The 25,898-nt window shown below is 53.7% G+C and overlaps 1 protein-coding gene across 4 annotated transcripts in view; it reads right to left on the bottom strand.

Moving 5' to 3' along the window:
- Positions 1-398: 398 nt before the first annotated feature.
- The window catches only part of WSCD2 (WSC domain sialate O sulfotransferase 2), a 111,657-nt gene continuing 86,157 nt past the window's right edge, over positions 399-25,898 (bottom strand). For 3 of the 4 annotated variants that reach the window (XM_081801957.1, XM_006733161.3, XM_031027976.2), the window contains 5 exons: positions 23,080-23,201; positions 20,352-20,526; positions 15,545-15,709; positions 8,744-8,944; positions 399-2,463 (listed from right to left, as the gene is read on the bottom strand). In XM_081801957.1, the coding sequence (XP_081658083.1) occupies positions 2,111-2,463; positions 8,744-8,944; positions 15,545-15,709; positions 20,352-20,526; positions 23,080-23,201 (1,016 nt within the window). In that variant the 3' untranslated portion in view covers positions 399-2,110. The remainder of the gene's footprint in view (positions 2,464-8,743; positions 8,945-15,544; positions 15,710-20,351; positions 20,527-23,079; positions 23,202-25,898) is intronic. The other variant, XM_081801955.1, reaches the window with a different exon arrangement.

The following is a 25,898-nucleotide window of genomic DNA, read 5'->3' as shown; positions in this document are numbered from 1 at the left end:
AGATCCCCTCTTCCATACCTACGCACCCCCCCCCCCGCACACACGCACACTTACCGAGGACAAAGGGCGGAGGCAGGAAACACCCCTCCACAACAGGCCCCTTCTCTGGCCCGGGGCTCCCACACTCTGGCCCGTGCCCCCTTTACACGCGCTCAAGTCCACACACGGGAGCCTGCACTCACAGCTTAGAAATGGGGCGGTCACTGCATCAACATGGGGGACAGTCTCGAGACCCAGAAGGGCAGGTGACCACAATTTTACACACACACACACAACCCCCCCCCCTTACTTCCCAGGCACAGAAGCAACCACCAGCCCCAGAACAATTGCCTTACACACACCAAAAAAAGAGAAAAGCCCATTTGTGAACTCGCCTTATACAACACTCTACCCTGTGGTAGAATAATCAACAAAACTCGCTTTTAATGATGTTGACCTGAGGAATCTTCAGACAGAGGCTTGTGGCCCGAGGTGACCACCCGCAGAATGGGCCCAGGTCTTGGACCCGGGGTCTCCCAGAGAGCACGGACATCCACGTGGGAGGGGAGGCCACACCCTCTACTGCTTCTTGAAAGACTAGAAATTAGCTGGGGGAAAGAAACATGGTACAAAATACATTCAGGGCCCCCTGGCTGGGCCCTGGGGGGGGCGGCGCCAAATCCCACAGATGAGGGGATCAGGGAGGAGAACCACAGGCCCAATCCCTAAGCCCTTCTTCTCTTTGCGTGGCCAGGTGCCAAGGGGCAGAATGTATTCGTTATATTCCTCTTAAAAAAATAGATCTCTTTACACTCGCCTTCTCCAGTCTCTCGGGTATTTGGGAACAAGCATTTACCTGCACCCTGAGCCTTCAGAGGGGCTGACTGGGGGGCTGCTCCAGACAGAATAGCAAAGATCTGGGACCTATGGCTTTTGCATCTACGTGGTAGGGGAAGGCGCAGGTGTGGGCTGGAGTTGAAACCGCTGGTATCCGAGGTGATGCAGGGGGGAAAGATGGGATCCTGAATTAGGGCTTTCTAAGACCGATGACTAGCAACCCAGGTCCTTGAGAATCCTTTGGTTTGATGTCTTACCACCAAGGGAAGAGTGTTTCTATGGAAATGGAAGAGCCATCCTCTTCCTTAAAGAACCATCTCCAGGAAGCTGGCCCCATGGGACTATGACCAAGGGGGAAGTCTGGGAAGGTAGTGGGGGTCTCTGTGGGTCAAGGTCCCACCTGATTTTGGAGCACTCCTGGCTCTCTAACCTGGATAGTAAAGGACCCCCTGGTAAGGGTCAGAGGGCAGTGTAGGATCAGCGGGCCCCACCATGGAGAGATGCCCCTGGGGCCGTCAGTCTTACTCAAGGTTCTGCATGTGGTGTGTGGCCATCCTGGGGTTAACTGCTGGCGCCTGAGGAACCCTGGAAGCGGGATCAAAGATGCCAAGGTCCCCTCCTGGCTACAGCGGGGGGGGGAGAAAAGGGCAGCATTCTGGCCCTTGAGGCGGTCCGGCAACCAAATTGTTTCTCAGGAGCTGGGGCCCACGTTGGGGGACCCGTTCACCTCCTGGGAGCACCACTGGCTCCGTAGCCCACCGGGCATGTCAGAGACCCTTCTTCCAGCGGTAGGGGCCTGGGTCCATGTTGGTGCCCCTGCTTCCCCGGGGGTGGAGGAGAAAAGGGGAGGCCGTGAGTGCTCAGCCCAGAAGGGAAGAGCATCCGGGACCACTTTCTCCTGCAACAGTCCCTTTAGCGCTCGAATCAAGATCCTTGTCTTCTGCAATGGGGCACCCATGTCTCGGGGACACCGTGAGCCCTCCCTCCCACAGGTGGGACCCCCAAGGGGGTGGGGTCAGGGGCACGGGAGACAGGAAAGGGTCCATGTGGCTGGAGCGCCCCCAAACCGGCGGCCCCCTCCACCTCCAAGGGTGGGACTGGGAGTAGGGTGGGGAGTGCCCAGACGGTCTCTTGCCTTGAGCTTCCTTCGTCATGCAGGAAACTCACTGAGGGCCACCAGCAGCCATAGGGATTGTCCCCAAACCAGAGAGGACAGGCGGGTGGGGGGTCCCCAGGGCGTCTCGAGACCCCCCGGCTGGGTGGGGACTCCCGGCCCCCCCCCCCACCCGACGCATCATCTGGGGTAGTAGTCATTGGGGACGCCTGTGAGGTTCCTCCCCTTGAGGGCCGCGTCCACCATCTTGATGTAGGCAGAGATGACCTTGTGCATGTCGGCCGTGTAGGGGTCGTACTCGAGCTTGCGCAGCCCCGAGCGCTTGAAGTTGCCGTCCTTCTGGCCCTCCACGCACAGCAGCCGGTCCTCCCTGACGGCCACGCCCAGCAGGCTGACCATGCGGCCCAGCTGGACGAAGAGCTCCTGCTTCAGGTCCTCAAAGTGCACCACCAGCACCTTCTTGCCGAACTTGAGCCAGTCCAGCGTGTGAGTGGCCCACCACGGGGCGTAGTTCCTCACGAACTCCGGCCACTCTGGGGGAGAAGAGGCAGGGCCCAGTCAGAGGAGGGGCTCAAAGGATCAGGGTCAGACGGCGGTGGCCGTGAACAAGTTAGTTACAGCAACACCCTTCGCTCCTTCCCATCCCAGACTGGCCTGGTCCCTCCCACCTCCATGCTGTAGCTTGCGGCCTGGAACGTTCTCAGCCTTTCCTTCTCTTTGGGGAGAACAGTAACCCCTGCTGGGTGCTTACCGCAGGCCCGGCCCAGCCTTCTCCATAAATGCGTGTTACTCTGTTTTTATATACATTTGTATTAGTATCACTAGTATAACTAGTAAATGCCTCACGACAACCCTGTGAGACAGGTTATCAGCCTTTTCTTCGTTTAATAGAGAAGTGAGGCACAGAGAGGTCAAGTAACTTGCTCAAGGTCACACAGCTACTAATTGGCAGAGCCAGGATTTGAAACCAAACAGCCTGGTTTCAAAGTCTGGGCTTTTAACTATCAAGTTATCCTGTGTAGTCCTAGCTATCCTGTTTAGTAATGGTATCTACTCTCAGGGTGCTAATAGGACCTTTGTATAGAGAAGTGGATAAAAGCATACGAGGTGTGGATGGGGGGAATGAGGTCACTGAGTGAAGGGCATTAAGGAGGGCACTTGATGTAATGAGTACTGGGTGTTATATGCAACTGATGACTCCCTAAATTCTACCCCGAAATTAATAATACACTATGTGGTAACTAACTTGCATTTAAATAAAATCAAAAATAAAAAGGACTTGCCCAGAAACAAACAAAGCATATGAGGGTTTTAGCATGGCGCCCCGTACCCAGTAGGTGCTCAGTAAATGTTGCCTATTACTCTTCCCGCCATTATTCTGTTCTGAGATGGGACATCGTCTTCCTGGACTCCCCAGGCTCAGGCGGGTGCAGTCTCTGGGCTTCACTGCCCCCTCCACACCCCCCACATATGTTGTCGGTCTCCCCAGTAGACTGGGCTGGGATATAGTTTAAGTCGGATTATCTATACTGTTATCCTTGCCTTACTGTTCTACTTTTTATTACGGTTTGGGTTGTTTTTTTTTTTTTTTTTTTTTTTGCAGTTTATTACCTTGCTGTGGTAATCTGGCAGGGGGGACGCCACCAGCCTGGGGAAGGTGTGTTAGGATGGTCTGACTTGAAGGCAGGCTACAACAGAATGTGGGTGATTGCTTGGGGAGCCCCAGAAAGAACCTCAAAGAGCCACCAGCCAGCCCTGGAGCTGCTGAAAGGGGCAGAATGAGAAGCCAGGTAATTGCGGGGGTGGGGGGTGTCACGGAGGACGTCGGGAAGGGAGAAAGGGATCCTGAGCCCCACTGGACAGTCACAGGGCAGGTGCTCCGAAACCCTGAAGCCAGACCCACTGCTTCTCAGTGGCAACACCACCCTGCACCCTCCAGAGGGATCTGCTTATTGAACGAGGGTCTGAGTCTCCCAAGCAAGGCTGGGGGAGCCCAGTTTGTTCTTAGTAACTCAATCCTCCTCCTTTGCTGGGTGATGGGTACCTACGATCTCATTTAATCCTAAAGACTACCCTGAAAGGAAAGGGCTACTGTTGACTTGTATCACCAGTGAGGAAATGGGAGGCTCAGAGAGGGGAAGTGACTGGCCCAAGGGCACACAGCCAGGCAGCACCATCCAGACCAGGCCTGTCTGAGGCCAGGTCCCAATCTTTCCCAGGCACCAGCAGCCTCAGCCCCACTTCCCCCCCCTGCCGTACCCCCAGCAGGGGCTCAATAAATGGCTGTTGAACTAAATTGGAATTCCCCACCGCCCAACTGTGACATGATAAAGGGTTCCTATTTCTTTGCAAAACACATCAGACCCTGTGGTGAGGCTCCTTCTCCCCCCGCACCCCTCTGGAACACCACTGCTGCTAGGGAAACACGGACGCTGGGGACAAGGATATCTTTACGATAGTTGATTTACAAGGTATCTGGCTAATTGGGCCCACACTGTTGTAATGGGTTAAGACCAGATGTATCTGAGTGATTAGAAAAACATAGAGCATGTACATAATCTGTTGTAATTTTCTTTTTTTTTTTTTTAGCATCTGCCCCCTCCTGAGTCCCCTGCTGCATCCCTGCTGGTTGAGCACTCTTACGGCAGAGGCCCAGGTGGATGAAGGCGGGACTCTGTCGCCCAGGAGCACGCAGGTCGGATTTCTAGGCTTGGCCACTTTTGACCAACCATCTCAAGTATTTGCTGGAGGGGGGCTGCACAGTGGTCCTCAAGGAAGAGGGAGGACCTGTCTGCATGGTGGTTGGGGTCCTGCAGAGGGTGGCCCCAGCCTTGGGTGCAGATGGGCTGGAGATGGCACGGCCCCCTTGCTGATGGCAGATCGCCCTGGGATGGGAGCCTATGGGGCCTGAGCACCTGCTGTGCATCCGTCACTTTACGTTTTCTGCTCCCAAGAAGCCTGGAGAGTGGGGATTACTAGCCCCATTTTATACACGGGGAGGTTCCGGGGGGAGGGAAGGAAGCTGCTCCAGGCCATACCTTGCTTGCCCGAGACAGGATTCGAACCCTGTCTATCCAGACTGAGCCTGGCTCCCGCCCTCCTACAAGCCCTTCCAGAGCTCCTGTTCGGATCAGCTCCTTCAGGTGTCATCGAAGACTCGGGGTCTGTGCACAGCCCACTTTGGAGGCAGACTGGCAGCATTCACAACCCTCTTCCTCTCTACATTAGCTGTGACAGTGTGGGGACCTCAGTCGGTCTCCTTGCGGCTCAGTTTACCCATCCGCAAAACTGTGCTAAGACCTGCATCCTGCATGTACAGATGGAGGGCCAAGGACCGCGGGCCTGGGAACCAGGAGGTCGTCCCTCAATGCTGACTGCCGTCATGAGGACTGTTGAGGTGGGTGCCCTGGCGTCACCAAGATGCACCCCCTCATGTCCCATCAGCTGGGTCAGAGCTTCCCGCCAACAACACTTGAGCGCCAGCAACAGCTGTTTGCCTACCCCCTGGATTCCTCCCTGGGGGCTCCTGAACTACTTCATTGGGAAGAAGAAAATTAAAAACAAAAGCCCTGATGAGTACAGGATCCCCTTCACCGTGGGTCACGGTGCCAGTTCCGCTAAACTGTCACCCGCAGCACCTAGCAGGGTCCCGCCGGCCCCTCTGTGCTCCCTCTTGTCTGGAGGAACCGGGGCCTGATGAATAGCCTAACTGCGCTTAATTCCCCGCAGAATCATTAAACACAGTCTGTTTCATTAAGCAGATCCAGGACAATTCACCTTGTGTAATCGTATCACATAAAACTTTGCTTTGGCCCCACTCCAGGGAGATTGTAAAATTAACCTTATGGAACCAAAAATGGGGGGGGAGTGCAAGGGCCTTTCCCCAGCTCTACATGGGAAGGGGGCACCGGCAGGGTGGGGTGGATGTGCTCAGCAGCTGGGGGAACTCTAGTATGTGAGGGTCCCCCCCCCAAGAATAAAGCAGTGATGCTCAAACCTTCAAGTGCACGGGAAGCTTCTGGGGGTGGGGGTAGAGATCTTGTTCAAATGCAGATTCCCATTCAGGGAGCCTGAGGGCTCAGACAGGCTTTTCTAAGATGTCTTCCAGGTGGGGTCTAGGCTCTGCTGCAGAGACCCCACTCTGAGCAGCACGGGTTTAACGTGGTGGTTCTTAAATTGGAGGGTGCGTCAGAAACATCTGGAGGGATTGGGAAAACACAGCTTGCCAGGCCCCCTTCCAGAGTTTCTGACTCAGCAGGTCGGGTTGGGGCCAGAGAATCTGCATTTCTAACCAGTTTCCCAGGGCTACTGCTGCGGCTGGTGTGGGTACCCCAAAGCCAGGGTCTCAAACTCCAGTGCCCAGGGACCAGATGGGAAAGCAGAGCGCAAAGAAAGAAATGGGTTCTTTGGGGGAAGGCTCCCGGAGCCCTGAAGACCTGGGTCAGCCTGGGAGGGGATGCAGGGAGAAGGCTCCCCATCCCCAACTACTGTGGGGGACCCGAGGCCCCCGCCAGCAGATGTGCGTGCTGGAACCTCCTCTCTCCCTTGCCCTGCAGCCCCGTGGTTCCGCCTGTCCTGACTCCTCCCTAATCTGCGGTTTGAAAGCTCCCAGTTGCCCTGAGGAAGATTGGAACTGCCTGGACCTGAGACCAGGTGCCAAGCCAGTCCGAAGCTGTGAACTCATCACAAAGTCACCCCCAGGTTAAGAGACGGCCTGGGAGCAGATGCCTGGGATTGAATCCCAGTTCAGTCAAGCCTGGGGTGGGGAAGGCTTAGCCATGTGATTGCGCCCTTCCTGGGATGGTTTTCTCACCTGTGCAATGGAATGCCACCTGAATGGGCAGCCTTTCTTACCTCCTCTGGGCATTAGGTTTAGATGACCTAATGAATGCAAAGTGCTCAGAGTTCAGAGCTTCCCAAATGAGGCCCCTCCCTTATCCCTGGGGGCAGCAGGATGCCTGGGAGGCAGAGAGCTGGATTCTACTCCCTCCCCTAAGGTCCTGAATAACCTTGGCAGGTCCCCGCCTCTCTCTGGGCCTCAGTTTTCCTGTTAATCAATAGAGGATTGGGGCGCCTGGGTGGCTCAGTTGGTTAGGCGACTGCCTTCGGCTCAGGTCATGATCCTGGAGTCCCGGGATCGAGTCCCACATCGGGCTCCCTGCTCAGCGGGGAGTCTGCTTCTCCCTCTGACCCGCTTCCCTCTCATGCTCTCTCTCAAATAAATAAAATCTTAAAAAAAAAAGAGGATCAATCTGGTTTTTGGTCCTACCTGCACTCTAGAAGCAGCAGGGAGCTTTAAAAAAAAAATACAGATGCCCAGATTCCGCTCTAGCAATGGTCCTGGTATGGTTGGGGCCCTGGGATTTGCCCACACTCCTCCAGGGATGTGTGGCTGCCATGCGGCTGGGATGACGATCCTTGGGCTTGGTCCTCCAGGTCCTTTCCAGCTGGGCAGGAAAGGACTCTGCTCAGGCCAGGCCTCTGCCAAGTGCACCTGCAGACTTCTCAGCCTGGCCCTGAGGAGTGTTCATTTTCAACTGTTCCCAGAAGAGGTTTCTGATTTATTTGTGGAACAATAGAACAAATGTCACCACCTGTCTAAGCTTCCACCCTCAGAGATGGGGAGTGAAGCAAGGGGAGGGACAGAGGACCCCCTTGACTGAACTGGGAACCCAGGGCACAGTTGGCCAGACAGGTGCAAGGGTTTTAAGGAATGACATCATTAACTGCTGGATTGCTGCATTAACACCATGCTGCCAAGCGCAGGACCTCTTTGCGGAGGGCGGGGGGAGCTTTAGAGCAGCTTTAGGAGGGGTGAAGTAGAAAGCACCCCTCAAGGCTGAGGCTGGAGCAGCCTGATTCCTGGAGGCTAAGGTGGAGGGAGCTCACATTTACGGAGCACGTCCTGGACTAAGTGATCCCACTGTTCCATCGACATACTGTCCCATCAATTATCACAGTGGTTAAGGGCTTGGGCTCAGGAGCAAAACTGTCTGGGGTCAAACCCCAGGTCCACTGCCTCCTGGAAAAGCCTCTTCACCTCCCTGAACTTAGCTTGTCCCATCTCTAAAACAGGGTTAATTATGGGTTTTAAAGACTCTCCTTACAGTGATGGAGATGTGGGTGATACTGGATATGGGATTTTGAGAGCCAGAGGAGTTAAAGATACTCAAGATGCTAGAGGTTGGGTCTGACTTCAAAGCTCTCACCATTATCGTGGGCCACCGGCTCTGGAGTGAGACCTTCAGTCACACAGCCGTCATCTACTAAGTGCCAGAGGTGAATCTCAAACCCCATCATATTAAGATTCACTGCTGGGGGGCCAACACTGTCACTTCCCAGCTGTGTGACTTGGTACAAGTCACTTAGCATCTCTGAGCCTCACAACCCGGAGTTGTTAGCAGTGGTTCTAGGGGCTCCTAAGTGACCTCATGACCATGGGCTGGATTCTTGTCTCCTGACTCCCAGGAAAGGGCTCTTGAAACCATTTCCATCCATCCCGTATCAATTACATGAGCATCTTCGTCTCCATAATGAGTCACGTTTACTGTTTTTAAGGGGTTAAATTCTTAGAGCCCCGCCATTATTACCCCCATTTTATAGAAGGGACAAGCCTAAGTTCAGGGAGGTAGTGATGGAGCTAGGGTTTGAACCCAGGGAGTCTTGCTCTTGGGCCCAGGCCCTTGACGGCTGGGCTATGACATCACCCGTCTCCCAGCAGGTGCTGCTCAGGCGGTGGTGGGCCATGGGGAGCCCTTCTGGGTCCCTCGCAGCAGACAGCACTGGCCGCACCCCCCCCCACCCCAGCTGTACCTTTGCCCTTCCAGTGGGCATGCGCAGCAAAGCCGATGTGACCGCCGTACTTGCGGTTGAACTCCGCCATGAGCGCCTTGTAGGGGTTACGGATGAGCAGGATGGCGGCATCGAAGGCCTCGATCTCCTTCTGGCCGCTCTCGTGCGTCTTGATGCAGATGGTCCTGCCGCTGCGCCAGTGGTCCCGCTCGCCTTTGAACCCTGCCACCGTCAAGGAGGGGGGCAGGGTAGTGAGCCCAGGGAGGTGAGTCCCGCCCAGTCCCCCAGGCCACCTCAGGAATCCTCCCGTCTTCACTCGTTTCCTTCCATATTTACTGAGCACCTACTCTGTGCCGGGCACTGTGCTGACGTTTGGGAATAAAATCTGCAAAAATATTCATGGGTCTTGCTGTCTTTGGGAGCCAGATAATGCAGATCATGACATCCACGAACACAGTGAGCCAGCAAGCTGCAGAGGCGGCAGCGATTTAATGCCCAGATGCCCCAAGAAGCACCTGACAGGGACACACTGGGGGAGTCCTCTTTGGGTGGCATCTCCATCCCCAGGGAATGGCCGTATGACTCACTCTGGCCAGTGGAAGGAGGACAGAAGTACGTCTCTATCGCAGTCCCAAGGTGCATCACAGGTTTGTTCCTGTGTGCTTCTGCCATCAGTGTGAGGAGGCGCTAGAAGGCTGCTGCTCCCAGGTGGTGAGAGACTCACGGAACAGACATGGGCACAACCTGCAGGCGGGTGCTGAGCAGCCCTAACAGCCTAGCCCAGATCACTGACCTAGTGAGGCGGCATCCAGAAAGGTTTCCTGCAGGGAGAGTGGCTTAAGCTGACATGTGAAGGAGAAGGAGGAATTTACTAGCCCAAGAGAGGATGGGAAAGGTGCTGGGAACGGGCACATGCGAAGGTCCTGGGGTGGGTCAGAAGAAATGTCTCACTTCATGACTTCTGAGAGCAGAAAAGAGGGGAGTGTGAAGCCGGATGGGATTGTAGTGGTTGCGATGGAGAGCTCAGTACTAAGACCACAAAGATTAGACAGCCCTGAAAAAGGATTTAAGCAAAAGAAGGCGGGACATGATCAGATTTTCCTTTCAAAAGCTGAGGAACTGAGAAAAGTTGTGGGCTGTTGGAGAATGTTTCTCTGGCGCCAACTGTGTGCTGGACGCTGGTCTGAGCCTTTTATTAGTTAGGCAACTCCATGCTCTCAATGATTCTAGGAGAGATTTTATAGATAAGGAAACTGAGGCACAGGGAGATCAAAGAATTTGCCCAAGCTCTAGAGCGAGCAGGATGCAGAGCTGAGATTCAAACCCAAGCCATCCAGGCACCTGAGACGTAGTTCTTGGGCCTCCTGCTCTCCCGGGAGCTAAGGCACTTGGATGGCATCTTGAAAGCCAAGTAGAAATGTTCTCAGACGAGGCCTTCAAGATAACGGCTGTGTTTCCAACTCCGTGTTGTTTCTTTGGGCCTCTGTTTCCTCATCTATAAAACAGAACCATGCCGCTTCTCTCTCACAGAGCTGTTCGAGAAAATCAATGAGGCACAGAGGACGACTTCAATCAATGGCAGCTCAATGAGAACAAGTCTTGGGGGGCCATGATGGGCCGAGAAGCCACCCTACTCCCCTTTTCTCCCCTTGCCCCACATACAAAGGTTTCTGAGGCTTTTAAGGTGGATTCAAATGAGGCCAGCATGGTACCTACTCCTGTTCCTGGAGATCGGGTTTCAGGAAAGGTACATTCCCCCCACCCCCCCCACCCCCCCCCGCCGGGGTCACAAGGAATGGAATGTCATTTCCTGAGCCAGAGTCCATCCTGGGACTTGCCAAGTGAGGCTGCAGGAAGTACACTGGCCCCTGCCCACAAGGAAATAATCACCCAAAGCCTTTGAGGCCCATGGACCAATTGTCATGGGACAGTGAGGAGTGGCGTCTGGGAGCCTGAGAACTGAGCCTGGGACACAGATGTTGACCCACAAGGTGGCACTGGAGCCGATTTCAAGGTACATAGTCATGCATGCCATCGGTAAAGAGCCTCATGACGCAGACAAGGACCTTCCCATCTAGAATTATGTTTTATCTTTGCCAAAATGTATTTCAGCACGAGCACAGCAAGAGAAAAACATGCGTGGGGATTACACAAGAACACATACAAGTTTTCAGAGAAGACATAAATAGAAACCTGGCAGAGTGGTCGCACTAGTTTAAATCAGCTCTCCTGCTTTGTGAGACCTAGATCCCATTTCTCTCTGTTACATGATGGAGTCAACCTAGCACCACGTTTACCAAGATACAAAGACTATGTACGTCGGAAAAGACCTGCTCTAGATTCCAGATGTGGTTCGCCTAAGAAGTTAGTCTGTAAGGTGCACTGGAAAAGCTGGGAGGTGGAGACAAATCCATTTAGCACAATGCCTCCCAGAGAGAGGATTTCCGTGTCTGGGAAGGAGCCTTTAAGAAGCCGCGTGGGATCCGCTTGCCTGAGAAACTAGGGTTGCTCCGTGGTCCTCCAGGGAGGGTCCTCTAGGTGATTACGGAGCAATGAGGGATGCAAGCCGGGGGCCAGAGCGGAATTGCTGAACTCCACCACCAGGAGGCCCCCTCTCCGCTCTCCCTGATGCAGGACCCAGCTCCTCCATTGCCTCAGTGTGGTATATTTCAATCCCATTCCTTTGAGGGTTCCCCACAAGAGCAGCTCATCCGGGGCACCCACGGGACCTCAGAGGGATTGAGGAGCCAGGCAACGGTCCGAGGCTTTGGAGAAATAAACTTGGGGGTTTAGGGCCACAGAGAGAATAAGCTATGTGTTCTCCTTTCCCCCTTCCCAGCCCCCCCGCCCCCACTATGACAGTTGCCTGTGCATTTTGCCGTTAAGGAAGCCGTCGTGGAGAAGGGCAGGAAAGGCCCCCCACCCTGGCTCTGCACATGGATACCCGGGAGGCTGCTGGTCCTCCAGGGATTATCGGCTCTATTTTGAGGCAGTCCTCAGGAATCCAAGGGCCTGCCTCATGGATACCCTGCGGCATCTGTGGGCCCCCAGGAGCAGAGAAGGGCCCTGCCAACTCTGGGCAGTCATCCCAGCCCCTCCTGCCTCTGCATTCTTTCAGGCCACAGAGCTGGAGCCTACACTCGGGGGCAGTGGGATCCCTGAGATGGGGAGGGGGACAGAGAGGGGAGAGGAGGCCTAGGGAGAGGGAGGAGGAAGGGGAGAAGCAGACACAGAAACAAAAGAAGAAAAAGATCAGAGAGACACAAGGAAGGAAAAAGAGGGAGACAGAGCAAGACCAAGAAAGAGAGACGGACAGAGGGACACAGACACCAAGAAAATCATGTTTTGCGGATGACCAGCCTCTCTGGGTAATGGGAAGAGGAGGCAGAACTCAAGTGGTACGACACCTGGATTCCAGGAGGGGAGAATCCATCTACCCACCCACCCACCCACTCATGCTCTCCCTCCATCCCTCCTTCACTCAGCAGTCCCTAAGGGGGGCAGGCTGTTGCCAGGATGAGAGAAGAGAGGGATGCAGAGAAAAGTGCCAAGCAGCCCATCAGACCTAGGAGGGCTCGGGGGGTCACCCACCCAATGCAAGCTTGTTACAGAGGATGAAATCGAGGTTTCAAGCCAGGGTGGGGGTTATCGAGCTAGTTAGTGGCAGGGACGAGGGAGGAAACTCAAAAATCCTCCAATCAGCAGGAGTCCCTGGATCATCAGCTCATTCTACAGAAACCAGCCCCTCCGGGCCCATCACCAAGGCCCCTCACTTCCAATCAATGGGCTCCTAATGTCCTTCCCACTGTCCCCTTGTCCCCCACTGCTGTCCCTGCAGCTGAACATCCTATCCAAGCTCTGTGGCCAGAGGGGTATTTCACACATGCCCATCTCAGCACACCACTCCTCGGCCTGAAATCCCTCCATACCCCACTCCCTGCCGGGCCTGTGACCCCAGGAGAGTGTGCATTCAGGGCCCTTGCCTACCCAGTCCTGGCTGCCCCTCCTGCGTCACGCTCCCAGCCCTCACCTCTCCCACCGTCCAATGCCACCAAACTGGGACATTGACCGATCCCACTGGTTCCTCCTGCTGCTGCCTCCGTCTCTGCCTACCCCCATGGCCTGTGCCTGGGACTCCCTCCGCTCCTCTTGGGGGAGTCCTGTCCACTTTTGCACACCCCCACCCAAGCCTGAATCACAAAATATATAAAGCACCCACCCCAGAGCTGGGCCCATTGCAGACATTCAATAAACACCCGCAATGCTTAGTATTATTAATAGGTACATGACGTATTCATAATAATAAGGACCACGATGAAGGAGGGCCCTGGGTACAAGGAAGATAAGACAGGAGGACACGTGGGTCTGCCAGAGATACTGCAGAGGGGGTGTGACCTGCGGCTTGGGGAGCAGGTTTCCAGGCAGAAGAGCTAGGACGGGGTGGGGGCGGGGACTGACGTCCCAGGGCGAGGAAAGCCGCCTGCACACGGCTAGCATGCTTTCAAACTACGAAGACCTCCTCCTACCTGGAGTCCGATGCGCTAAAGGGGCAGCAGATCGGCCAGCCAGTGGGGGCAAATCCTGCCCCCATGCTCCACCCCCCAGGGTTTGAGGGCTTCCTTAAGCTAAGTATCTCTCAGCTGCAAAGGTGATGTGGGGAGGGACTTGGGGTTAGCAGGATGGACTGAAGCTATTTTAACACCATAGCTTCACACACATTGTCTTATATTTTTTTTTCAAAACCACTGTGCATTCACTATTGACATCCCCATATTATAAATGGGGAAACTGAACCTCAGAGAAGTAAAGAAATCTTGCCCAAGGTCCCATACCTGATAAGTGACAGAGTTCAGTCTGAAGATTCAAGCCCCTGACTCCCTCTTAAGATTGTTTCCCTTTGTCTGAAGTTAGGAGGTTGAGTTAGATCAGAGGTGCTAATATCTGGCACATAGCCCACCATTCCCCCTTCTACTCCCTCAACAGGCATCACTACTAGATTAAGGCACTTTGTTTCTCAAAGACAAGAGAACCTCAGAACCCTTCTTAACACATCAACCTAAAACAGGGGTTCACTGGAATGGACACATGAGATGAAACCACTTTGCATCCCTGGATTGATGATTCTGAAGGACGCATATATTTGTAACATTGTAGAGTTCCATGAACAGGGTTCCTGCCTCAGCCACAGGAAGGTTAGGATGTGGGCCAGCCATGGGATGCTTCCTGAGTCTGCTTCTCCCTGCCACTCTCCGGGACAAGCCAGAGAGATTCCAGACCCTGCCTGGGTTCCTCCCAGCAACCCCCATCAAGGCAGCACGACGTAGTGTTTAAAAGCACAGAGACTGCTGACAGCCAAGCCTGGGTTCAAATCCTGGTATAAGAGTGACAAACCCTCAGCTTGGAGCCTCGAACATAGTACGTGCTCAATAAATGACGGCTTAAGCCCAAACCAAAAATTCATCAGCATACAAAAAGTCGGGATTCTAAGGCAGACCCTACCCCTTGCTAACTCCATCCTTCAACCTGCCCCTTTCCATCCTTCTTGACCTTCCTCCCTCCTGCTTCTCACCCTCAAGACGGATGCCCCCCTGGCTCTCCCTGAGCTGGGATTCAGGGATGTCAACACCAGCTGCGCCTGGCCAGTGCCTGGCCCCCAGACCGTACTAGTCACAGCCTACATCGACAGCACACTTACTCTGGGCTAAGCGTATTACACGTAGCAACTCATTACCTTTCACAATGACCTCACCAGGTACATACTGTGATCTCTGATTTGCGCATGATGACGCAAGATCAGAGAGGTGCAGAAACTTGCTCAAAGTCACATAGCCAGGAAGGGGGTCTTCATCTGGTTTGCAGACACAAACACCCACAGCCACAGGCTGCCCCACATATAGACAAAACCTCTCACAAACAGAGCTGCTTCCCTGATACTCCCCTCTGCCAGACCTGGGAGAGGGCCTCACATCCAATGGGCATTACACGCACGGTTTTCAGTTCCCCAGTAAGAACCCCCAGGGCCTTCTTGCCTGGGTGATGGGAATTGTAAGAATGCGGGCTTTGAAACTGGGACATCCTAGGGTAGAATCCCTCACCAGCCCGTTGAAAACAATCTGTGTGACTTGGAGTAAGTTACCTCTTCTCTCCAAGTCTCGGTTTTTGCATCTGGGAAATGGTACCACATCCTGTGTCCCAGGGTTACTCTGCAGAGCTAACTAAAACTGGAGCACCTAGCACAGCTCTCGGCACCCAGGAGGTGGGCCAAGGAAGTCTGTCCGTGGCCATCTGAACCTACACGAAGCTCCCAGCACCCAGTTGGCACTGCATAAATGCCTGCTGGGAGACCACACTTAGGATGTGCGTCTGGAGCACGGCAGTGCTCGGTAAACATCCGCGAGCAGAATGAAAATAAAACACCCGCACGACAGATACCCCTGGCTTCCGGGTAGATAAGACACCTGATGCGTAGTAGGTGCTCAGTAAATGTCCCCCCAAATGCACCTAGTTTTGTCCCTCTGTATACAGCACAGAGTTGCTGGTCACTCAACGTCTGCGGGGAGGGACCTGCCTAGAGGAGGTGCTCAAGACATGTTTGTGGCGCCCCAACCAGACAGAGAAGGTGGCACGCACATAGTAGGTGCTTGATCCATGCCCGTTACTGAACAGATGCGGCTCAGGCGACGTTTGTGGGGTGTACGCGGAGCACCCAGTGGGTCTTGGCAACCACGCCCGGGCGAGCTGAGCGGCACACAGTAGGTACTCGAGAAGGGTCTTCCCCTGCCCTCCCGGTGGGTCCTCTCCGCTCCCCACTGGCCTCCTCACCTTTGTTGTAGAGAGAACCATCAAAGTAGTAGCTGCCCGTGTAGAAGCCGGTGGCCAGCTCGATGAGGTGGCGAGCCCACGTGTTGCCGGCGCCGGGGAAGCTGGCCAGAGCGATGAGCTGCTTGGACTTGGCTGGGAGGAACCTTCTGTCCATGCAGCGGTTGTCTGCAAAAGGCAGGACACAGTCAGGGGCGGGGGCGGACGGAGCCGGACCAGGAAGGACCAGGTGTGAGTCTCGCCCCCCGCCCCTGCCCAGCCAGGCGGCCCAGGGTGACTTCCTCATGGTTAAAAGGAGGAAAACGGTTCCTCGTCACAGGGTTGACATGAGGGCTGGGAGCGGGGAACAGCCCTTCTCCCCCGGGAGCGGGAGGGAAGGAAGAGCGTGTAGAGGGCAGGCAGTCTGGTGGGCTCAGGGGCAGGGGAACCGTGGCAGGGGAGAGGACAGGTCTGCTGTCCCTTTGTGGTAACTAAGGATCAAGGTCGTTGGCCCAGAGTGAGGAAGCAGGGCTGGAACCCCCAATCTAGGATTCTCTCCTCTCCCTCTTCCGCTGCAGAGTCCCCTATGCTGGGCCTTCCCTCAGGTTCTCTTGCATCTTGAGGGGTCCTCACGCCTGGGTCCCCATCTCCTCCCTGACCCCCCTTCTCTCTCACCCAGCTGGCTCCATCACATCTGCACTCACACATGAAAAAAATCACGCCATCATTACAAAAATCTCTTTCGAGGAACCACTCTCTGTCCTCACCCCATTCCCATCCCACCTCCGACTGAGCTGTCCACACTCGCCATTCTACCTTCTCCTCCTCCTTGCTCCCAGGGGCGCCACTCTGGGCTCTGCCCCGCTCACGCACAGAGCCAGTCCCGCTGGAGGCACTGGTCAGCGCTCCTTGCGGCCTCTGACACCACCCCCCATCCTGCCCTTCGCAGGGTGGTCTTTCCTGTCCTGCAGGACCCGCCGTTACCGAGATCTTACTGTGAGCCACACTCATGTCTGGTGACAGCCCATCAAGGGAAACGTCTGAGTTCCTAAATTGAAATTCCAATTCTGCCACCTATCTGCCGGGTGCCCTGGGAAAAATGATGGGTCTGAGCCTCAGTTTCCTCGCCTATAAAATGGGACCACTGACAACAGTGGTGCCCTCGGGAGGGTTGCGGGAGGGAGGGTGTGTTAACACGGGGCTCACACACTAGGAGTGCCGATCGACCACACCTCCTCATGCTATGACTTCCAGCCAGGGGGCCCCAGCTCCCCCCACCGCCCCCCAGCCAGGTGCAATCTGTTCAGGGCAGACTTTGGGAAAAATAAATCCGGTCTTTGTCTCTGTTGAAGCCAAGGAGGTGTCTGGGAATGGTTTTCCTGGAAACACACTGCAGAAAAAGCCTCAGTATGTAACTTTCTTGTCTTATGTTTTGATAGGGGTACGGATTATCCAGTTGTCTTTGCATAATACCCTTAAAAATCTGTGCATTCCACGCTATGTAAATGTTACTTAAAAAAATCATTAGCGGGGTTCCTGGGTGGCTCAGTCGGTTAAGCATCTGCCTTCGGCTCAGGTCATGATTCCAGGGTCCTGGGATCGAGACCCACGTCCCCCCACCCCCACCCCGCTCAGTGGGGAGCCTGCTTTTCCCTCTCCCTCTGCCTGCCGCTCACTCCCCGGCTTGTGCGTGTGCTCGCACTCTGTCAAATAAATAAAATCTTTAAGAAAAAAAATCAAATAGCAAAATTCAAAAAATTTTTAAAAAAATCAAAAATAGCAAATATTGAATTATAATTAAGGATATGTACACTGACATGTAAAATGGCTGCAACTTACAGCTGACCCTCAAACAACCTGGGTTTGAACTGGGCAAGATTTTTTATAAATCTAGTACCCTACCATAAATGTGTTTTCCTTAAGATTTTCTTAATAACATTTTTCTTTTCTCCAGCTTACTTATTGGGATACAGTGTATAACATAGGTAACATACAAAATGGAGGTTAACTGACCATTGGGGTTACCAGTATGGCTTCTGATCAACAGCAGGCTGTTGGGAGTTAAATTTCTGGGGAGTCCAAAGTTAGATGTGGGGATACCTGGCTGGCTCAGTTGGAAGAGCATGCAACTCTTGATCTCCAGCTTGTGAGTTTGAGCCTCACGCTGAGCATAGAGATTACTTAAAAATAAATAAAATTTTTAAAAAAAGTGTGGATTTTTCAACTGCGCTGGGAGGGTCATCATCACCCCTAACGCCCGTGTCCTTCAAGGGTCAACGGTGCTTTGAAATGCATGAAAAAAAATAAGAAGGATCTAGGGATGGTGAAATGGAGAGATGGATGATCAAGTCAATATAACAAAATGTTGGCAAACGTAAAGTCTACGGGATGCATTATGGTCATTCACGGTGTGATTCTAGTTTTTTCCTGGAGGTTTGACATTTTTTTCCCCATCACAAAATGTTGGGAGGGAGAAAAAAAAAAACAACAAACCTGGCCCCCTCAATTTCTCCAGAAAACAGCATTCTCGATTCAAATGCTGCCTGGGAGGCCAAGACCCACTCCAAGGTAAAGGCTGTTGTTTTCAGCCCTAAAAAAGAAAAGTTTATTTATTTCAGCCCTAAAAAAAAAAGCTCCGTAAATCAAAGCAGGACCGTGTGGGGCTTTGGAATCAGACAGAGCTGGGTCTTACTCCAAGGCTCTTCCCTCTCGGAGACCGTTTCCTCCTGGAAAATGGGGCTAATCACCTTACAGGAGGAAACGGACAGTACATGGGAAGCATTTTCAAAGTGTACTGAGAGGGTGTGGTTCAGAGCACAGCCCAGGATCCAGACCCCACCTGGGTCTGAAGCCCAGCTCTGCCCCGTCCTAGCTGTGCCACTCGGGCCCAGCTACCCAACTTCTCTGTGCCAAGTTGTAAGATCATCATTTGGGAGCTTTTGTAAATGTTAGAACATTTGTGTTTAGAATTTTTGAACATTTGTAAAATAGGAATAATAGCGGCACCTAGGTCATTGTGAGGACTGAATGAATTAATTCAGTCTCTAGGGCTTAGACGGCACCTGGCACACAGTAGGTGTTCGAGAATTCCATTCTCGGCAGGAATGTCAGGGTTTAGCACGCAGCAAATGCAGGATAAATGGCAGCCGTGATGGACCAGGCTCTTGGCAACCTAATAAACCACGGGCCTCTCAAACCTCGCCGGTGTGAGGGACTGCAAGCCTGACGTGGAAAAACTGAAGAACAGTTTTGGCCTGGGGACGTGGCCCAGGGAACGAGCAAAACCATCAATTAGGGGCTCTTTATCTGCTTTTGAAAAGGCTCCAATGTCTGTTCCATCCACATCAAAGCCATTCACGGTCACGGAATAATTAATCTGTGCATGACTCTCCCTTAGGCTAGGGCAACACGGTTCTGCACAGAGTAACCAACACTTCCTAAAAGCTAACAAATATTCATCCCTCCTCGCTGGACTATAAACAAAGCCAAGAGCCGCACTTACTAGATTCCTGCTCACTGGGCTCTTAGCAGGACTTTAAGTGCCACAGAAGGAGCCACAGGCGGCTACCACTGGTACCCCCATCAGACCAAATAGGGGACGAGCTCTTGATGGGGCTGCCACTAGCTCTTTTGACACTTTTGTACCCATCAGAAAAAGGCACCCTCCCCTTCCTCTGGGCAGAGGCACTGCTATCCAGAGTGCAGAGCATGGGCTGGCTTTCGGGCACCACTTTTCCTACAGGTTTTGACTGTGCAGTGCCCAACCTGCCCAACTGTACACGGAGGCCCGGTTCCTGGGAGATGAAGAGGAGGTCTAGCCCAATCGTGTTTTATTGCGTCTCCAGGCTTCAGGGGGTAGGGATGATGTTTCCCTGACTGTAGGCTTATTGTGGGCTTTACATCGTTCAGTGAGCTGAGGTGGGGCACAAGATGAGCGCATAGTAGGTGGTCCACATATTCAGATACTGGGGTAACCCTTCAGGGGTTTCCTTCGGATGGAGTGTCCCAGCAAAGCACCTCTCTAAGCGCCACCCACCCTTCATGATGCCTCGGTCAGAGGAAATGGCTTTCAGCTAGAAATTTTATAAGCAGCGTGACCTCAGGCAAGGCCCTTAACCGTTCCGTGTCCGTTTCCCCGCCTGTAAAGCGGCTGTGATAATTATTCCCACCTCCCAGGAGAGCCGAGGGGCTTCAGTGAGAAAGTGTGAACTAAGAACTCAACACGGACTCCAGCACCAAGAACGTCCTGGAAAGACCCTCAGCGCTGCCATCACCATGGGCCGGCAGCCCCAAGAGACGGGAGAGGAGCCAAGCAGGAAGCAGAGTTCCCACCAGCAAAGGGAGGAGGACAGAAGATGGAGAAAGAGAAGATTTTTATAAATAAATCGACAGAACCCTAGAATTGAAAGGGCTCCTGGAGGTCAACAATCTACCGCTGCATTTTGCAGATGGGGAAACTGAGGCTCAGAAAGGGGAAGAGACTTGCCCGGGATCCTGCTGCAGCTCTGGGTTGGTCACCCGGGTCCCCCACTCCCAGCCCAGCTGACATCACACTCAATCTCACCCCCTTCACGACGGGAGAAGAGCCACCAAGGTGGGGGCTCAGTAGGAGGGACAGAGATGAGGGTCTCCGGAACCCAACACCCCTTGCCTGGGGCCCTTGCCTCTGTTGTTGTCCCTGAGCCAGGCCAAGTTCCCCAGCCCTGCCCTTGCCCCCTGCCCTGCTCAGCCCGAGCGGGATGGGATGGGTTGGGCTGGCCGGGGCCCCTCTGGGAAGGAAGCCACTGGAGAGCCTCCCGGGGAGGGTTCCGCTGGGGGAGCCCTGGCTTACCTTGGACCTGTGTCTGGTACACGATGAAGTAACGGGGAGTCCCGCAGCTCTCAAACTCCTCCGCGCTGCACTTCTGGGCACAGAGCTGCTCGTCCTCCCTCTCATGGAGGGGGAACCGCGTGGTGGGGAACCCGCAGTGGCAGGCGGTGCCCGCGAGGGCGGCCAGTGGGTACTCCTGCAGGGGAGACGGGAAGGAAGAATGTCCCGAAATCCCTGGACTGCCCCGACTCCCCATGCAGAGGAGGGCTGGTGTTCCAAACATCCCTTCTCCACTGCTCTCCCCAGCCTGAGGGTCCCCCAACTTCACTTTGACGGGTCTGCCCCATTTGCGCACCTCCCATGCTATCGTTTCTTTCCAGCTTAATTAAGGTATAATTGACAAATGAAACCGGCAACCGGCACTTCGGTACATTTGCACGCTCTAGACTCTAGACGCAAATACTACAGAAACAAAACAATGTAATTACTTTCTAAGGAGGCCCTGCCAAGACGCTGAGCCCCGGTGGGCTCTGCTCTTCCTGCAAAGGGGAGATTAGTGGAGGGTTGAGAGGTGTTAAAGACACCTGAGCACGGAGACGGAGCTTTCTCCTGGAGGGCTGGAAAGGAGACTGAAAAGAAACTGCTTTTCTCACCGTCCTGCGCCCTGCCACCGGAAATCCCCGGGTCTCAGATGACACGAAGCCCACGCTTTGGGAAAAGCTGTCTGAGCCGGTTCTTTTAAGCCAAAGAGGATATGGATCCCCACGTTAGCTACGCTCTTCGCTCTTCGTGGGCACAGCTGCTCCTATCTGCTTTATTCTGCGGAGCAGCTAAGCCGGAGCAAGGTGGGACTCAGGTTCGGAAGGCAGGGGGCTGTCCTTTGTCTGCTTCGCCTCTACTCCAGACCCGAAGCCCTGAATCCTCCCTGATAGGAATAAGCTAGTAATACACCAAGATCACACCTCGGTGGCCAATCCAGCAAATTTTGCACAATAGGTTTGGTTTCTTCCTAACACATATTAAAAAGGAACTTTACCTCCTAGCTGAAGAGCAGAGACAGAGAAATGCTGATACGCAGATGGGTCTGCGTGGGCCATGACTGATGGCATTTCTAACAGGTGATACGTATCGAGCCTCCGCTGATAGCCTAAATCTGCTACCCTCCACCCCGTGGCCCAGGCAGCTCTATACCCCCGCCCACGTAATCCCCTCAATTTTTCTCCTATGACCCCTAAGGAGATCAGAAGAAACTGGAAGAGGGAGCTCTGCAGAGGGGCCTTCCTGTCCACCCACACACCCTCGCTTCCCTCCAGTCCTATGTACAGTCTGACCCTTTGTTACACTGCTTTGCCCGGGACTTCATTGTCTCACGTGTTTGCGTCCCACCTGCAGCTGATCTGCCGGCTCCAGGGTCATCAAGGACTGAGAAATGTCCACGGAGGGGATGCCGTGGGGGAGGGGCATTCCCGCCAGGGAGAGAAAGCTTGATCAAAAGCTAGTCAAACCTCCTCGACTTAAGAACTTCCTCCCTGACCTTCCAGGATGCCTCTTAGGAGCAGAGTAAGTGCTCAGGAAATGCTTGGTGACTTGAAGTTGCCTGGCTGCCCTTGAACGGCTCTGGCAGCCTCTCCAGGGTAGCTCCGAAATTCAGTGGGCAGGCCCAGGTGTCAGCTCTACTTGCTTGTGCTATGAGCTCGGGCAAGTGACTTCACCTGTTTGGGCATTGGTTTTGTCATCTGTGACATAGGGCGGAAAATCCTCAACTCCAAGCCTTCAGGTGAGAGGTAAACTGAGACCCGTGGTGCAGAAGACTGCATGGAGAACGTGCTCAGTAAGCAACAGCCTCTCAGCAATCCCGCGAGGTGCTTCGTGCATCGGGAGACTCGATGAGGGTTGAGCCAAGCAGGGCAACTCAGAGCAGGTGGGGCATTTGGGAGTTGGGGGGCAGGCTTGAGCATCCGGCAGGGGCCACAAGGCAGGCCCCCAGCAAGTGCCAGCATCTTTGAGGACAGACTCTACATCTGGTTGACCCTGCATCCCCAGCACTAAGCATGGGGGCCTGGCACAAAGTAGTTTCTCGGTAAATATTAGCCAAGCAAATGAATGAAATGGGCAACCACGTTTTTGTGGTGGGGAAGGGGTTGTTCTTTGGCCCCTCATGTAATGAGCTCATCTTGAAAGAAGGCTAGAGCTCCTCGGACATCACTGAGTGCCAACGATATGCCTAGCCCTGCTCTGGGTATTGGGAGGGCACCAATGTTCAAGGCACAGCCCCTACTCTTGTGGAGTTCACTGTCTGGTCAGGGAGGAAGGATCTCAGGCTGAGAAAGGACCCACAGGCCATCTAGTCCAACTTCAATCCAACGCCCGAAGTTCTGGATGCCACACCTGCCCTGACTCTACTTGCATGCCTCCAGTGACGGGGAGCTCACTCTGTCCCAAAGTGGGGTTACCCTTGCCTTTCCCTGACAACCTTCTACTCACGCTTGTGGGCCCAAGTTAGAACGTTACCCTCATTCCTGAGCATTCCTGACAATTAGAACAAACCCACCTCCTCAGAGAGAAAGAAATCGACCCCAAGTAACTTCTACCCCTTAGATCCACATGAAACCGTCGTGTCCCTCTCCTGTGTCACAGATCACAGAGATGACCCCCTCGTCCTGGCTGGGCTGCTGCCAAGTCCCCCCCTTCCTGCAGCTGTTCCACACCGCCCCTCCCCGGAGTTCTGTGAGCAGGACCCCGGGCTCACCTTCTCGGTGCAGAGGTCCACGCACTTGTCCACAGACATGTTCGGCATAGCGGCCGTCACAGGCAAGGCCAGGGAGAGGTTGTCGGGCCTGCGGAAGCAGCCTCGGAAGACCGCGCTCCCATCTGGAGAGCCGGAGGGAAAAGCAGGAGTCAGATCTCAGCTGGAGAACCACCTTCTGAAGAAAGCACTTTTATTTATTTGTCTTTTTTAACAATTTTATTTATTTATTTATTTGAGAGAGAGCGTGTGCACACCAGCTGGGGGGAGGGGCAGAGGCAGAGGGAGAAGCAGACTCCCTGCCGAGCAGGGAACCCGATGCAGGACTCGATCCCAGGACCCTGGGATCATGACCTGAGCTGAAGGCAGACACTTAGCCACTGAGCCACCCAGGTGCCCCAGAAAGAGCTTTTAAATGAAAGCCCAGAGAAGGCAAGAGTCTTGCCCAAGGTCACACAGTGAACCAAAGTGGAGACTAATCAACTGAAACATTCCAAGTGCTCTCCTCAGCCCTGGCATCTTTGTCGACAGCCCAGGTCACTGAGATGTTCTTGCAGGGCCACATCATTCCCTTTTCTTTGCCAGCCTCCCTGGGCCTTGCCTCCTCATGGTCAACAATGGTTACTCCCCATTCAGGGACGTGACAGATGTCATGGAGGATTTTCACAATCGCATCAGGAGATGGCCATTTGAGGATCGAGGGAAGCGAGGTACTCAGGGCTGTCCTGTCCCTCCTCACAGCACCGGGGTGCCCTCTCCCTCCCACCCTCCTGGGCGTTAGGGGAAAAATCCTGGGCCTCAGGAGTCTCCACCCACCAGTGCTGAGCACCTCCAGGCTACAAGGGACTGATCTGCGGGAAGGACTGCCTTGAAGATAACCAAATCGGGGAAACACCCCAGGCACACACAACAGGAAATCTGTGGAGGCCACAACAGTCACCCCAAAACCCTACTCAGAGATACTGCCTTGGGTCAGGTTTCCTAGAAGCAGCACCTGAGACGGTGTTTTATTGAGGTGCACTCTCAGGAGGGGACAGGGGGCAAGCAGGACAGGGCTGGCAGGAGCTAAGCAAGCGTGTGACCTCGGCTGGGTCTCACCCCGAGCATGGGGGATGAGCTCTACCACAGTCGGTCCCGCTGTAAGGAATGGGGTCCGGGCTCGGCCCTGTGTTCCCCCCTCCCCATAGCTCGTAGGTTCTCTGCTGTCCTAGAGAGCCTGCTCCTCTTGGGCCAATGGTCATTTTCACCCAAGGGGGCAGGTGTGAACCACTGGCCACCCAGAGTCACCGCCGGTAAGGGGGGTTTGGGTGGCCCCCCTGTGGCGCCCGCCGCGGGTGCACACAATTATGAATAAGGATATACGCAGTGGCATTTAGTTAAAGCAACACGTGAAAGACGGGGCACAGCCTAGGTGTCCAACAAGAAGTGCTGGACAGGTAAAGTACGGAACGACAAGACAACGGGGTTCTGCACCCCCATCAATAATAAATGGCATTCAGGGGTACTTTAGAGAGAAGAAGATGTGTTCAAGAGATTAAATATAAACTGAAACTATGAAACTCCACATATTATATCAATTTTATATAACAATTCTCTCTCAATATTAATCTCTAGCAGGACCTATGCTAACATGTTGATAACCAGGCTCATCTCTGAAGAGCAAGCATGATGGTTGTTTTCGTTGTTGTTGTTTTTTAAAGATTTATTTGAGAGAGAGAAAGCAGTGGGGAGGGGCAGAGGGAGAGGGAGAAGCAAACTCCCTGCTGAGCAGGGAGCTGGACACAGACAAAGGGCTCGATCCCAGGACCCGGAGATCATGACCGGAGCCGAAGGCAGACACTTAACTGATTGAGCCACCCAGGTGCCCCATGATGGCTGTTTTAGGTCAACATGGCTAGGCTACAGCGCCCTGTTGTTTGATCAAACGTACGTCTAGGTGTGGCTGTGAAGGTATTTTGTAGCTGCGACTAACATTTATACGCACTGGACTTTAGGGAGACTTATAGGGGATTACCCTTGAGCATGTGGGTGGGCCTCATCCAATCAGTGGAAGGCCTCCAGAGCAAAACCTGAGGTTTCCCAGAGAAGAAGGAATTCTGCCTCAAGGCTGCAGCATTAACTGCTATCTGAGTTCCCAGCCTGCTGGTCTGCCCTACAAATTTTAGGCTTGCCAGCTTCCACAACTGCATAAGCCAATTCCTTAAATAAATCTAACATACATACAAATATATAAAACTCCTACAGATTCTGTTTCTCTGGAGAACACTAATAGACTAGCATTATAGGCAATTTTTATTTCCATCTTTTTAAAACCTTTTCTAGCTTTTTCTACAGTGAATATGTATTTTTAATGTAATAAAGACAAATTAAAAAAATTTTTAGGGGCGCCTGGGGGACTCAGTCAGTTGAGTGTCTGCCTTCGGCTCGGGTCATCATCCCGGGGTCCTGGGATCGAGCCCCGCATCGGATCCCTGCTCAGCGGGGAGCCTGCTTCTCCCTCCCCCGCTCCCCCCTGCTTATGCTCGCTCGTGCTCGCGCTCTCTCTCTCTCTCCCCCTCTGTCAAATAAATAAATCTTTAAAAAAATTTTTTTTAGGGGCACCTGGGCAGCTAAGTCAGTTGAGCGTCAGACTCTTGATTTCAGCTCAGGTCATGATCTCAGGGTCGTGAGATCGAGCCCTGCATCAGGCTCCGTGATCAGCACGGAGTCTGCTTGGGATTCTCTCTCTCCCTCTGTACCTCCCTCCCCCGCCGCCCACATGCTCTCTTGTTCTCTCTCTCTGAAATAAATAAATAAATAAATCTTTTAAAAAAACTTTTTAA

This window comes from Leptonychotes weddellii, chromosome 13 (assembly GCF_054177405.1).
Source record: "Leptonychotes weddellii isolate Sample4059 chromosome 13, ASM5417740v2, whole genome shotgun sequence".
Taxonomy (NCBI): Eukaryota; Metazoa; Chordata; class Mammalia; order Carnivora; family Phocidae; genus Leptonychotes; species Leptonychotes weddellii.
Note: the sequence above shows the minus strand (reverse complement) of the source record. Positions and strands in the feature narration are given on the sequence as shown.